This window comes from Clarias gariepinus, chromosome 9 (genome assembly GCF_024256425.1).
Source record: "Clarias gariepinus isolate MV-2021 ecotype Netherlands chromosome 9, CGAR_prim_01v2, whole genome shotgun sequence".
Taxonomy (NCBI): Eukaryota; Metazoa; Chordata; class Actinopteri; order Siluriformes; family Clariidae; genus Clarias; species Clarias gariepinus.
Genome location: NC_071108.1, coordinates 9,793,616 through 9,807,380, shown reverse-complemented (window position 1 = coordinate 9,807,380; position 13,765 = coordinate 9,793,616). Strand labels below are relative to the sequence as shown.

The window sequence follows — 13,765 nt, the reverse complement described above, 5'->3', positions numbered from 1 at the left end:
TGTGTGTGTGTGTGTGTGTGTGTGTGTGTGTGTGTGTGTGTGTGTGTGTGTGTTTATACAGTATTCTGCACACTCACCCACTGCTACGCTTTTTCAGGGTTTTAACCGACCTCGCAGGCGGTTCAGCACGCCTACCTGGTAACCACAGAGACAAGTGGAAGATGTTTACATTCACCACAACTGCTGAGACACTGTGTGTGTTTGTGTGTGTGCGCGCAATGCAAAGAGACAGTAAAATTTAATTAACACTCTCTCTCTCTCTCTCTCTCTCTTCTCACAGCACCTCCCCCCAGCAGATTTAACCGGAGAGTGTCGGGTGAGTTTTGACGTCATTGCACTAATCATGCAGTTTAAAAAGTGTGCGAGTGTAGTATGGTCTCGCTCTATCATTTCCTCCCAAGAGTGTGGTGTATCTTAGTAATTATGCCCCTCCCTTTTAGTATTGCTTACTGATGTCTTGCCCAGCACGAGCATTCTGTTAATGCACAATTATTTTAAAAAGTTGTTTACCGTAAATAGTTTTACTGGTATTGCTTTTTAACCAACAAGGTACATTACTTAAAAAATGTCATTGATGTGATTGTGTCGTTATCAAAACAAAGGTCAATAATAAGTTTGATTTTTGGCTGGTTACTTGGATGGCAAAAAGAAAAAAGCTACAAAGTGCTACAGTCTGTCAGAGCTTCTCATGTTCATGGCATATGATTATGACCAGTCCTCAGCAATAAAGGATACATTTTTAAAACTTAAGTACTTCAAATAAAGTATTTTATCCTCCAATCGTGCTGCGCAGTCCTCATGATCTACTTGAACATGATGGCAATACACCTTTTTATCAGAATGCCACAGATAGAGATGGCTTGTTGTCAGTGATATTTCACAACACTTTGAAAGCTCTTTCAGTTCCATTAGAGTGCTTCGAACTTCCCAAAACCCCAATAAGTTAATAAGTAACCCCTTTTAACCCTAACATTTCCTTATCAGCAGGTAATGACTGAAAGGGTGAATCAAGAAAATCTGTTCGGGTTAAAATCCAAATGTGAAGATTGCTACCTAAATGCTTGATCTAATCGATTAGCAATAGTTATTTTGTTGTTATTGGCTGTATACAGTATATACGATGTGTGACAGATGACTTGCAGTTAGAATTCTACCTCACTTCTAGATACATGATTTTGGATTGTGTTTTTGTGTTGAAAAGAATGTTTTAAGGCCCTTAAACACATGCCAAGTCCAGATCAAACCCATGCCGTTACTGTTTCAATTGCTGTTTGATTTTACACTGCATATAACTAAACCAACCATAAGGAAAAAATAATAATTAAGCTTTGATGTAGGGGTGTCTAGGGTTGAAAGGAAATTAGCAGCTTAACAAGTCTGTATTTATACAAATAACTAGTTTTAAGCCACTGATCACGACCACATGTAACTTTGTCAAAAAAAAGACTGCTGGCATCCCATAATACACAATGGTTCACTTCCTGCAGTCATGTGGATTCAAAGTTCACATTGCGATTGTCACTGCAATTGAGGTGTACTAGAGTCCACCTTGAGCTGGACTTTTACTTTTATTTTTATACAAGCTGAAGTAATAAACTAATTTGTCCAGAGAACATAGGGTTAATGAGCATTAACGGGGCTGCAGTTTCATTCTGAGATTCATGTTAGAAAGAAAAATATATATAAATGCCTATATAAGAAAGTAATTAAAGTAAATGTTATTCTGATGACTGCAGTTGTAGTCAACAATAGAAGAAAATGAAAATATTTAACTATGTTTTGTTATTGCTCTCGGTGTATGAGGCATGATCTTGATGGAAAAAACTTGCTTGGAGTTACAGTACCTGAGGAGGCCGCACTGAATGTAAAATAAGAGTGCACGTAAAATAGCGAGAAATAAAATGGATTTAGGATTTGTTATTTACAATTTTTTTTTTTTTTTGCCCTATTCATCATAGCTGAAATATTTGTTCAGTGGGGCAAAAAAATTATTTAGTTAGCCACCAATTGTGCAAGTTCTTCCACTTAAAAAGATGAGAGAGGCCTATAATTTTCATCCTAGGTATACCTTAACTATGAGGGACAAAATAAGAAAGAAAAAAAAAAAAAAAAAGAAAATCACATTGTAGGCTGGGAACATTGAATCTGCAATAGGTAAGCAGGTTGGTGTGAAGAAATCAACTGTGGGACCAATTATTAGAAAATGAAAGACATACAAGACCACTGATAATCTCCCTCGATCTGGGGCCCCGTGGGGTCAAAATGATCTCAAGAACTGTCAGAAAAAATCCCAGAACCACACGGAGGAACCTAGTGAATGACCTGCAGAGAGCTGGGACCAAAGTAACAAAGGAAACCATCAGTAACACATTGTGCCACCAGGGACTCCTGGGGAATCCTGTAGTGCCAGATGTGTCCCCCTGCTTAAGCCACTACATGTCCAGGCTCGTCTAAAGTCTGCTAGAATGCATTTATATGATCCAGAAGAGGATTGGGAGAATGTCGTATGGTCAGATAAAACCAAAATAGAACTTTTTGGTAAAAACTCAACTTGTCGTATTTAGAGGAGAAAGAACACCATACTTACTGTGAAGCATGGGAGTGGAAACATCATGCTTTGGGGCTGTTTTTCTGCATAGGAACCAGGACGACTGATCCATGTGAAGGAAAGAATAAATGGGGGCATGTATCATGAGATGTATGTATCATTTGAGTGAAAGGGCAAGGGCATTGAAGATGAAACGTGGCTGGGTTTTTCAGCATGACAATGACTTAGAAAATCTTTGGAGGGAGTTGAAAGTCCTTGTTGCCCAGCGACAGCCCCAAAACATCACTGCTCCAGAGTAGATCTGCATGGAGGAATGAGCCAAAATACCAGCAACAGTGTGTGAAAACCTTCTGAAAACTTACAGAAAACATTTAACCTCTTTGCCAAGAAAGGGTAACAAAGCATTGGGATGAAATTTGTTATTGACCAAATACTTATTTTTCACCATAATTTGAAAATAAATTCTTTAAAAATCCTACAATTTGATTTTCTGGATTTCTTTCTTAATTTTGTCTCCTAGGATACCTAGGAGGAAAATTACAGGCCTCTCTCATCTTTTTAAATGGGAGAACTTGCACAATTGGTGGCTGACTAAATACTTTTTTGGCCCACTGTATATCAGGAAAATATACATAATAAATCTCCTAAACCAGATCCACCTCCACTTGATGCTTTATCCTCCCCCAAGGTGGTGTAGATAAATCTGTGGGAAACACTGTATTTGTCTTTAAGTTTGTGTAGCATTATGCTGACTCAGACATCGTGAGTACAGTCAAAAGAAAACCGAATCTACTCCCACCCTGTGGCTGTTATTCTAGGAGCATGTGCTTCTTCCCCCTGTTTCCTACCCCAGTAAGTTTCCTAGCATTTGCCTAGCGCAGTGGTTAAAAGGCCAGAAGATAAGTTAAAATGCCTTTTTTATAATATTCATCTTTTTCCTGTTTTGCTTTTAACACTAATATTCTCCTCACAGTATGTGCGGAGGCATTTAACCCTGATGATGAGGAAGACTCTGAGCCAAGAGTTGTTCACCCAAAAACAGATGAGCAGAGATGCAGGTTGCAAGAGGCTTGCAGAGACATACTGCTGTTTAAAGCTCTCGACCAGGTACACAACCTTGAATCTACTTATGTGTATGTATATCTAATATACAATGTATCTCAAAAAATAGAATTTTTAAAGAATTTTTTCTTGTAATATATACTCAGCAAAAAAATAAACGTCTCTTTTTCAGGACTGTGTATTTCAACAATAATGTTGTAAAAATCCAAATAACTTTACAGATCTTCATTGTAAAGGGCTTAAACAATGTTTTCCATGTATGTTCAATTAACCATAATCAATTAATTACTGTAACATGCACCTGTGGAATGGTCGTTAAGACATTAACAGCTTACAGAAAGTAGGCATTTAAGGTCACAGTTCTAAAAACGTGGGACACTAAAGAGACTTGTCTACCGACTGTGAAAAACACCCAAAGAAAGATGCCCAGGGTCCCTGCTCATCTGCGTGAACATGCATTAGGCATGCTGCGGGGAGGCATGAGGACTGCTGATGTGGCTAGGGCGATAAATTGCCATGTCCGCACTGTGAGACGCCTAAGACAGCGATACAGGGAGACAGGAAGGACAGCTGATCATTCTCGCAGTGAAAGACCACGTGTAACAACACATGCACAGGATCGGTACATCCGAATATCACACCTGCGTGACAGGTACAGGATGGCCACAACAACTGCCCGAGTCACACCAGGAACACACAATCCCTCCATCAGTGCTCAGACTGTCCGCAATTGGCAGTCCATGAGAAGGAGATGCACTGCAGTACTTCAAGCAGCTGGTGGCCACACCAGATACTGACTTGTATTTTTGAGCCTCCCTTCATTCAGGGACACATTGTGAAACAATGTCTTATGGACTCTTTTAGTGTTCATACAAATGTTTACACATTAAGTTTACTGAAAGTAAAAACAGTTGAAAGTCAGAGGACGTTTCTTTTTTTGCTGAGTTTATTTTGGTAATAATTTATAATTTTGATAGCAGCCTTCCGCTCATCTGTATTGTTAGGTCAGGTGTTTCTCATCTTCCTCTTGACAGTATTCTCTATGAGGTTCAAGGTTCAGGTAAGTTGGCTGGCCAATCAAGCACAGTAATGGCATGGTCAGCAAACCAGTTAGTACTGTGGGCAGGTGCAAAGTCCTGTAAGAAAAGGAAATTAGCATCTCCAAAAAGCTTGCCACCAGACGGTAGCTCTAAAATCTCGTGATGGACAGCAACATTGACTTTGGACTTGATTAAACAGAGTGGACCAGCACCATCAGATGACATGGCATTACAAATCATCATCAACTGTGGAAACTTCACACAAGAAGTATTTCAAGCATCCTGGATTCTGGGCCTCTGGGACATTACATTTACTTTCATTTCAACCTTCTCATTATATTTTCATCTTAGCCCAGGTAATAAGCTGTGATGTTGTCTCTGGAGTTTAGGAGTGACTTGATACAAGGAACTCAACTGTCGTAGCCCATTTCCTAAAGACGTCTGTGTAGTGGCTCTTGATGCAATAACTCAGAAGTTCTTCTAAGTTTTTGATTCTGATTTAATTTAATTAATCTTCGTAAGGCTGCGGTCGTTCGTGTTGCTTGTGCCCCTTTTCCTACCACACTTTTTCCTTTCAGGCAACTTCCTATGAAAATGCTTTGATACAGGGACCCCTGAACAGCCAACCCTTTCAGCCTAGATCTTCTGTGGCTTATCCTCCTTGTGGATTGTGTCTCTAAACAATTGTCAAGACAGCAGTCTTACCATTTTAGTTTTTGTGTGCACTGAACTAGACTGAGAGATATGCTTAAGGAATAGTAATGTAAATACTCCAATATTTTTAAATGCTGGATTTTTGCTTGATCCTGAGTTGTAAGCTGTACTCCTTATTCCATTATATTCTATTTGTTATGCTCTACTAACCCCCCACCCCACCCCCCGGTGTTACCAGGAGCAGTTTTCAGAAGTGCTGGATGCCATGTTTGAAGTGCTCGTGCAACCACAAGAACATGTAATCGATCAGGGAGATGATGGGGATAATTTCTACGTTATTGAAAGGTAAGAAGTTTCAAAACAATAAAAAATTTAATGTACTCCTATACTGAGGCGGCACTGTGGCCTCACACCTTCAGGGTAGAGGGTTTAATTCATGCCTCAGGTCTGTGGAGTTTGCATGTTGTTCTTTAAAGTCCTTGGTGGGTTTGCTCCAAGTATTTCAGTTTCCTCCCGCAGTCCAAAAACATGCAGTTGAGGTTGATTGGCGTTCCCAAACTGCCCGTGGTGTGGGAATGAATGTGGGAGCCCTGTGATGGATTGGCACCCTGTCCAGGGTTTACCCTGCTTTGTGCCCGGAGTATTCTGGAATGAACTCCAGGCTTTTTTACGCGACCCTTTAAAAGGATAACGATATTGAAGACGGATGAATAATTGAATACTCTATACTGAATAGGCACATATTTATTTAATGCTATGTATGAACCAAATTAACATTTTGTGTTAAGACTATTTATTTTTGGAATCCTCAGTTATGATTTGTTGTCATTAAATCACGTTTTTCTTTTGTTTTTCTTTTCGTTTGTCTTTTGCTCTCAAATATACTTTTTTTTTTCTATACTTTTTTTTTTTTTTTACTTAACTCCTTTGGATGTTTTTTAAAAATGTTGGGATACTCTCAGCCCTTTCCTTCATTATTATGCATTAACATTTAAAAACAGTTCCAGGCTGATGCTGTGTGGGAGTGTGCTTTGTTTCCCCCTCAGCCTCAACTCCTCGTTCTAACATCCACACAGACAATACAGAAACATTTCTCTCACCTGTGGTTATGTATTTAGACCCAAACCCCAGATCATATTGGCATGCTGCTTGTCAGATGGGACCAACAGTATGCCATGAACTTAAATCTTTGAGAAATGTGTTGTGCCAGTGCTTAGTGGCGTCTTGTTTTTGTTGCAGGGGCGTGTATGATATTGTGGTGCAGAAGGATGGCGTAGGCTGTTGCGTTGGTCAGTACGACAACAAGGGCAGCTTTGGGGAGCTGGCGCTTATGTACAACACACCTCGTGCTGCTACCATCATCTCCAAGCAGGAAGGGGCCCTCTGGGGACTGGTGAGTGTGCATGAGTCTGCGTGCATTCATTAATACATATTTAATTTTGTTTGACTTTTTGCTCATTCATTAATATACAATTTCTGGTGGGTGGGTGTGTGTGTGTGAGAGAGAATGAGATATTGTTGAGTCATAGTTCTGACCTACAGCTCCACCAAGTGGGTTGTTAAATTAGACATACTACAGTGTAACTTACTGATGGTTGTGTGCAGCTTATAATAGAAGGCGTGATATACACACACACATGCACACATAATTTAGCTTAAAAAAACATATACATACACATATATATGTCATTTGAATCTTTAGTGTCATTTTCATTTAAAGATTTAACTGCAAGGTGACTGCAATGACTGCATGTTGTGTTAGCATAAAAGTTGTTATAGTTTTTGTGCTGCAGTATACTGTTTTGTCCAGTTTAAGCACCGTCCCCACTAATAATTATCATAATGATGATAATCATGTAGCTTTGGATGTAGATGTCTGTGGCACTGTCACAATTCAATCTCTGTTTTCGAATTCCGGGTAACTGGACTGCACATAAACATTGCTACTCGAGTTCGAGATCACTGTTTGTGAATATAAGCTAGTGGAGAGAAGACTAAAATTATTGGTGTAATCATTTAACCTTGCATACTGATGCAGTACTGAATACTGAGTCTCGCTCATATCAGCAAGTGCAACACCTTCTCTGTTTCATGAAACAAGTCCAGTTGCTGCAAAGATCTGAATTGATTAGACCAGGAAAACATGTAACACAATCTTTTGCGTGTGTGTGTTTGTCAGGACCGAGCAACATTCCGTAGGCTGATTGTGAAGAACAATGCGAAGAAGAGGAGGATGTATGAGTGCTTCATTGAGTCTGTGCCACTTCTCAAATCTCTAGAGGTAAGGAGTGTTGGATAAATAATAAATTCATCAGTAAATGCAGCAAAAATTTGTTGTTGGTGTCTTGCGAAAGCCTGCTAATTGTATCACATAGCTACAGCTCATAAAACATAGCACTGATGCATTGTTTTTGGGTCTGTGAAGGATAACAGAGTTTATCCAATCCCCAAACAATGTTGGATGGAAAGTTTCTACTGCAGAATTGATGTCTAACAGACTGTGTTCCTTTTATAGTTAATTTAGCAATTGGTCTACTTTATTGCCATATATGGGAATATTTGCGTCAGTCTGTGCAACTTGTGATCCTCTTGAGTGACCCTGGCTGAAGTTAATTACTTCCAGTCCTTATTTAAAACAGATAAATCAGTCTCGAGAGGATTAAAGTAAAACACAAATTTGACCGTATGCTGTATTTGATGGGTCATATGACCTGGCAAACAATAAATAAGCAAATAATGTAATTATAATTTGAAATGACATGAAAAAGATGCAGATATCACATAATTTTAATGTATGTACAGTACTGTGCAGAAGTATTGAGCCACCTCTCATTTTTTCATATTAAACTAGATTAGATAAGATTGGATTAGAAATAAAATTAAATGTTTTACTGCGACAGGCTGCAAGGTTTTTAAAGATGCAGTTTAGAAAATTGGTTGTTAATGTGACGACCCAGCGGCAACCTCGTTTCCCCTGTCGTCTGTTCCAGCCACTCAGCATCCAGCTTTACCAGTATACTGATAACCGGCGTGACATCTGTCGTCATCTGCATCTGGTTCTCACTGGTTCATGCCTTAAGTTAATGTTTTATGCTTAAATATTTCATTCGTCACTGTGTGGCATAACATACAGAAAACATTCCTCTAAAGTTGGTCAGGTACAGCGACTAGACTGAATGAAAGGCAAAAAAGTCCTTCAGGAAAATTTAAGAACTATCCCTCAAGACTATATTCGAACACGTCTCTCTCTTTGAAGGTAAAATATAAAGAAATGAGGGGTGGCTCAAGACGTCTTGACAGTACTATATACTGTATGCATACGATTTTGGTTCAGTACTGTCTACAGTAATTTTAGTAATTTATAGTATGTTTTCACTTTTAGCATTTAAAATTATTTATGATTTAAGTACTGCATGAAGGAAAAGCCTGTTTCTGTTGTATTAAAATGATAAAAGTGCTGTTTAACTGTACCCTTTTCTTCTCATTTTGCATGTAAAAATTGAGACTGAAATATTGCAGAGTTTTGTTGCAGAATTTTGCAATTTCTGGATTTTATTGCCACTTATTTACATTACTATTTACTATTTCTTTCTCAGTTGTCTGAAAGAATGAAGATTGTTGACGTTTTGGGGGTGAAGACTTTTCATGATGGAGAAAGGATTATCATGCAGGTGCATATGTAATAAGTGCTTGAACAGTCATTTTGCATTTGAAATAGCAACAAGGGCGAAAATTTGAATAGTCTTGCTTTTGCTTTTAGATGCTATGATGCCTTTGAGTAATGTTTCATACAATAACAATTGAACAGGGCTGTTTATTTTTTCCTTTTTTTTTTTTTTTTTCCTTTTTTTAGGGTGATAAAGCAGATTGTTTTTATGTTGTTGAATCTGGGGAGGTGAAGATCATGATGAAGAGCAAAGTAAGTAACAACAAAGCACAAGATATCTTCTTTAAATTTATCATGAATCTTATGTTGGTTCGGCATTGAGTTCCAGCCATTTTACACTGCATAAGCAAAACAAAGTCTCCGTTTGGATTTTAATAAACAAGTACTTAAAAGCCTTTAATTGGTTAATTACTGCAGTCATGAATATTTTTTATTATTTTCACCCTAATCGATGCAGTGAGTAGTTTCTTATTTCCTAAACATCCTTGTCAGAAGACGTATCCTGTGGCCATGGAAAAATGCTACTTTGTTTTAAAACGGTTGAATTAATGGCCTGCAGTAAGCAAAGAAAACAAGTAAGGAGATACTGAATTTGGGTTAAAAATTCTCAAACACTTTATTTACAATTAGAAATATAGTGCTGATTCATCAACATTGCAGAAGAAATGTCGTAAGTAGAAAAATATTGACCACAATTGGATATCACTTAAATGCTTGGTCATAATGCATCATAAGAAATCACAGCTTTTTTTTTTAGAGTATTTCCCTACACACAATGCAATGAGAATTTTCAGGATTGGGACTAAACAGATGTGTTGCCATAAGAAAACCACTTGTTAGAGTTAACTTGTTGGAGATCTGGGGTTGCTTTAGTTTGTCAGGTCTAGACTTTATGTGGCAATAAAATGAAGTCGGCCCGACTACCTGAATATACAGAGTGCCCAGGTTGTAACACTAGCAGTTTTTATATTCCCTGATTGCATGTGTATGTTTCATCATAACAATGCCAAGATTTATCAAGCTCAAATTGTGAAAGGTTCTGGGAGCATGAGGAATCGTTTTCATGATTTTGCCACCACGGATTCCTGACCGTAATTTCTTTGACAGTCTTCAGAAAAGACTTTATAAAGTGTTTCTGTCAAAAACAATTTAACGTAATGTTGTGACGTTAGATAAGGTTGTCGAAACGGTCCCATGGAAAAGGTCATGTTGTAATCAGAGCTAAATTTTGTCTGATGAAATAAAAGAGTCTTTCTGTTTCAGACGAAAGCAGACAGACAGGATAATGCCGAGGTAGAAATTGCTCGCTGCACTAGAGGGCAGTACTTTGGAGAGCTTGCACTTGTAACCAACAAGCCACGGGCTGCCTCAGCTTATGCCAACGGGGAAGTTAAATGCTTGGGTAAGTGTCTATAAGGTGCAGGTATGCCTGTGACGGTTTCGTCATATACAATTAACATTGTAGGATGTAAAATTAATTGGTTAATTTATTTGTCTGAATGTATTTCTCTACAGCACAAACAATTTTAAATAACTGCTTCTTTGTCAAATAAGTTGTCAAAACTGTGATTATTTCTGTTAAAGATTTCCTAACCCCTACACTTGACATTATGTGAATTCTTTTTTGTTTTGTTTGTTTTTTTGTTGCAGTGATTGATGTGCAGGCGTTTGAGCGCTTGCTGGGCCCGTGCATGGAGATCATGAAGAGGAACATTGCTCACTATGAAGAGCAGCTAGTGGCTCTGTTCGGCTCCAGCATGGATCTCAGAGACTGACAGAGACTGGCCGTGCCTTACACACCACACATACACACTCCTCTTACATGCACACACAAACATTTAATTAATCTAATACATCTAGTTTATATAAACACACCACAGTTTGTAGGCATACACTCCTTTTTATGTTCAACTTCTATCCCAGAAGATACAAACACAATATTTCTTTCTTTGCCCTCTTTTTTGCTTGCACCCTAAAATCCCCAACACCCAGCAATTCCAACATACACACACACTCTGTCAGCTCCCCTGTGTAAAATGTAAGCATTACCTGTCCTCGAGTTATGACCCTCAACCAACTTCCAGCAACAAGGACAGCCATGCGGACACAACAAACACATTTGCACACTTCCTGCTTCAACATACTTGCACAACACACACAGAATGCAACAATTAAATCCAGCCAAGGACCCATACCTTACCATGGACATACACTTTAAAAAAGAAAAAAATCTTCAGAGGACATAAAGTAATGTTTGGAGAAAGAAAGGAAGCCTGACTAAAAATGCAAAAAAAATATATATATACGGTTGAACAGAGATGTTTTAGAAACATTTTATGACAGTGCGAAGCTTTGATTAACACTTATTTAAATAAGACTTGTTTCCTTTTCTGCTGTTGGTGCGTTGAGTTAGTTCTGGTGGTATCCAAGGTGACCAATGTTAGGTCCTTGTCTTGCTCACACAAACTCCATATATGGTATTGATTAATGTATTATTATTATTATTATTATTATTATTGCTACTATTGTTGGATTTTCTTTTGGCTTTATTGGAGAATGTGAGGCAGAATCTAGTGCTTATTTCTTCTCTTGGTCATTCTGGATGAGTTGTTCTGAAAAGTAAATAAAACAAAACATTTTGTTAACATGTTCTGATTCACAAATTGCTTTTGATATGTCATATACTTATTAAATGGTTAAGAGGATCATGATTATAGCAGATATTTAGTTTTCAGTAAAGATGGTGACCGGCTGGCCGGTTGTTTAAAAAAAAAATAAAAGAAATAATAATAGTAATAAACTCTAAAATAATGAGCACCTGCTTCACTACTAAAGACGTACATTATCTATTTGTCACTGTCTGTTTTGATTTGTCAGTAAATTTCCAAGGTGCATAAACATCACCAGGAGCTCAAAGGTCTGTCCTCTCCCCCAAAGGGAGCATCTACAGCTCCTTTAGGAGAAAATCTTGGCTTCAGATTTGCTGAGTTTTGTTACAGCAAAATGCAAACGGTTGTCCTAGAAATTCAAGAGATTTGAAGAGATGGTCCGTGGTGGTTCTTGAAAAGCACAGGATATGAAGACAAGATGTCTTAAGAATGCAGATGCAGCCCACAGAGCAATCACGAGATTAAATTGCACATGATGGTAAACCAGATACCCTTAAATTCCACAACAAATGTTGAAACACACCATCATACACATTCAAATCAACAAAACACTTTTAGACTGGATTAACATGCTTTCTTGACCACTCACAAAGCTGTGTAAGTCATGAGCTAAAGAACTGAATAGAACCCAGATTGCTTTGCTGAGTCCTAGGTCCAGAAATCAGACGTAGAGGAGCTGGAGAGTAATTGGACACCCCTTTGGTCTCCATTTTTAAATAGGGGTTACTATCCCAGTCCAACTTGAGGCCTTATATTTCCATGCAACACAAGGATTGTTAATGACTTCCTTAAAGTCCTCTTTTCATTGTTTAACAATGTCCAAATAAAGCTTAACATTCCCCCACCGTTCAGTTTTTTAAAAGGAATGTCTTATACCATCAGTCTAAACATTTATTTAAAAAAAATCTTTGCTTAGTTTCCCTACATCTTTGAGACTTTTTTAGCTGCAGTAAAAGATTTAAATGGTGCAAATGTCCATGAATGACTAAGATGGACTGGGGCCCACTGCAGGCGTTTCCATGAACATTGAGTAAATTTAGCGCCTGATCCTTAAAAAACGCTGAATAGCTTGTCACCAACTTGTCACCACTCCAATCCCTTTCCAACTTGTCTCCCTTCATAGTTTTACAACACTTTATAGTTTGGAACAGTGGGTTAAAAGAAATGTAGAAATTCATTTGGGTCTAAAATACTGTCTGATGTCCTGTGTTTCTTTGACCAGTGTGTAGAGACATCTCAGAAACTACCCTGATGGGGCCTCAACTCATTACTATGACTGCTGGAAGTTTAATTAGTGCTCTGTAAAGATGATGTAAAATAAAGGGGAAATAAGAAGAAAAAGTTAAATGTGACAGATTTTATCTTGATATTAATAAGGGTGATGTTTAAACTATGTAATGTTGCTTTGAGTGTTGAGAAGAGAGTGCAACATTTCTATAAGCAGTATTTTTTAATTTATAAAAAAAAAAAAATTTGAATCAAGTGTATTAAAGCATTTTTTTTTTTTACCTGAAAAAGCCAATATGACCATGACAGAGTGGGTAGTGCAGCTTCCTTACAGTTCCAGGGTGTGTCTAGTGTGCTGAGTTTTGCATGTTCGTCTTGTGCTAGTACATTTCCTCCAGGTTCTTCAGCGTCCTCCCACTGCCCAAAATTTACAGCTAGGCAAATTTGTGTTTGTATATTGCCTTTTAATGAACAGGCATTTGTTTCCGAGTATTCAACCACCCCGTGCCTACTCGGTTTTATCAAACCAAGCTGTGGTCAATCCTGGGTATCATCCAGAAGCACTGAAAAAAAAAAAGTCTCTGACAATCAAGTCCTTGAACTGACCATCAGATGTCACTAACTTCATTGGACAGGGTGTTTTTTTCACATAAAGAGAAACAAATCTTCTAAATAAAAACTCAAAGCAGGAACAAGATCAAGGTTCAAAGAAAAAAAAAGAAAGATTTAAGGACCAACTCAAGGTTACCATCCTGAAGTTTCACATTTAACCGTCCAACTGAGGAACCTTTACAAGCTATTGAAAAACATGGAGAGAAATCTGCCACAAGGGAAAGAAATTTACAAGTGAAAATCATTACACTGTCTTGTGCTGAGTTCCAGTGTCTACAAATATATT

General features: G+C 38.0%; 1 protein-coding gene across 1 annotated transcript in view; it reads left to right on the top strand.

Moving 5' to 3' along the window:
• prkar2aa (protein kinase, cAMP-dependent, regulatory, type II, alpha A) overlaps positions 1–11,618 on the top strand; it is a 33,576-nt gene extending 21,958 nt beyond the window's left edge. The window contains exons 2-10 of the mRNA XM_053503682.1: positions 281–316; positions 3,522–3,655; positions 5,543–5,649; positions 6,544–6,697; positions 7,484–7,585; positions 8,901–8,975; positions 9,158–9,223; positions 10,235–10,373; positions 10,622–11,618. Of these exons, the coding sequence (XP_053359657.1) occupies positions 281–316; positions 3,522–3,655; positions 5,543–5,649; positions 6,544–6,697; positions 7,484–7,585; positions 8,901–8,975; positions 9,158–9,223; positions 10,235–10,373; positions 10,622–10,746 (938 nt within the window). The 3' untranslated portion in view covers positions 10,747–11,618. The remainder of the gene's footprint in view (positions 1–280; positions 317–3,521; positions 3,656–5,542; positions 5,650–6,543; positions 6,698–7,483; positions 7,586–8,900; positions 8,976–9,157; positions 9,224–10,234; positions 10,374–10,621) is intronic.
• The last annotated feature ends 2,147 nt before the right edge of the window (positions 11,619–13,765 follow it).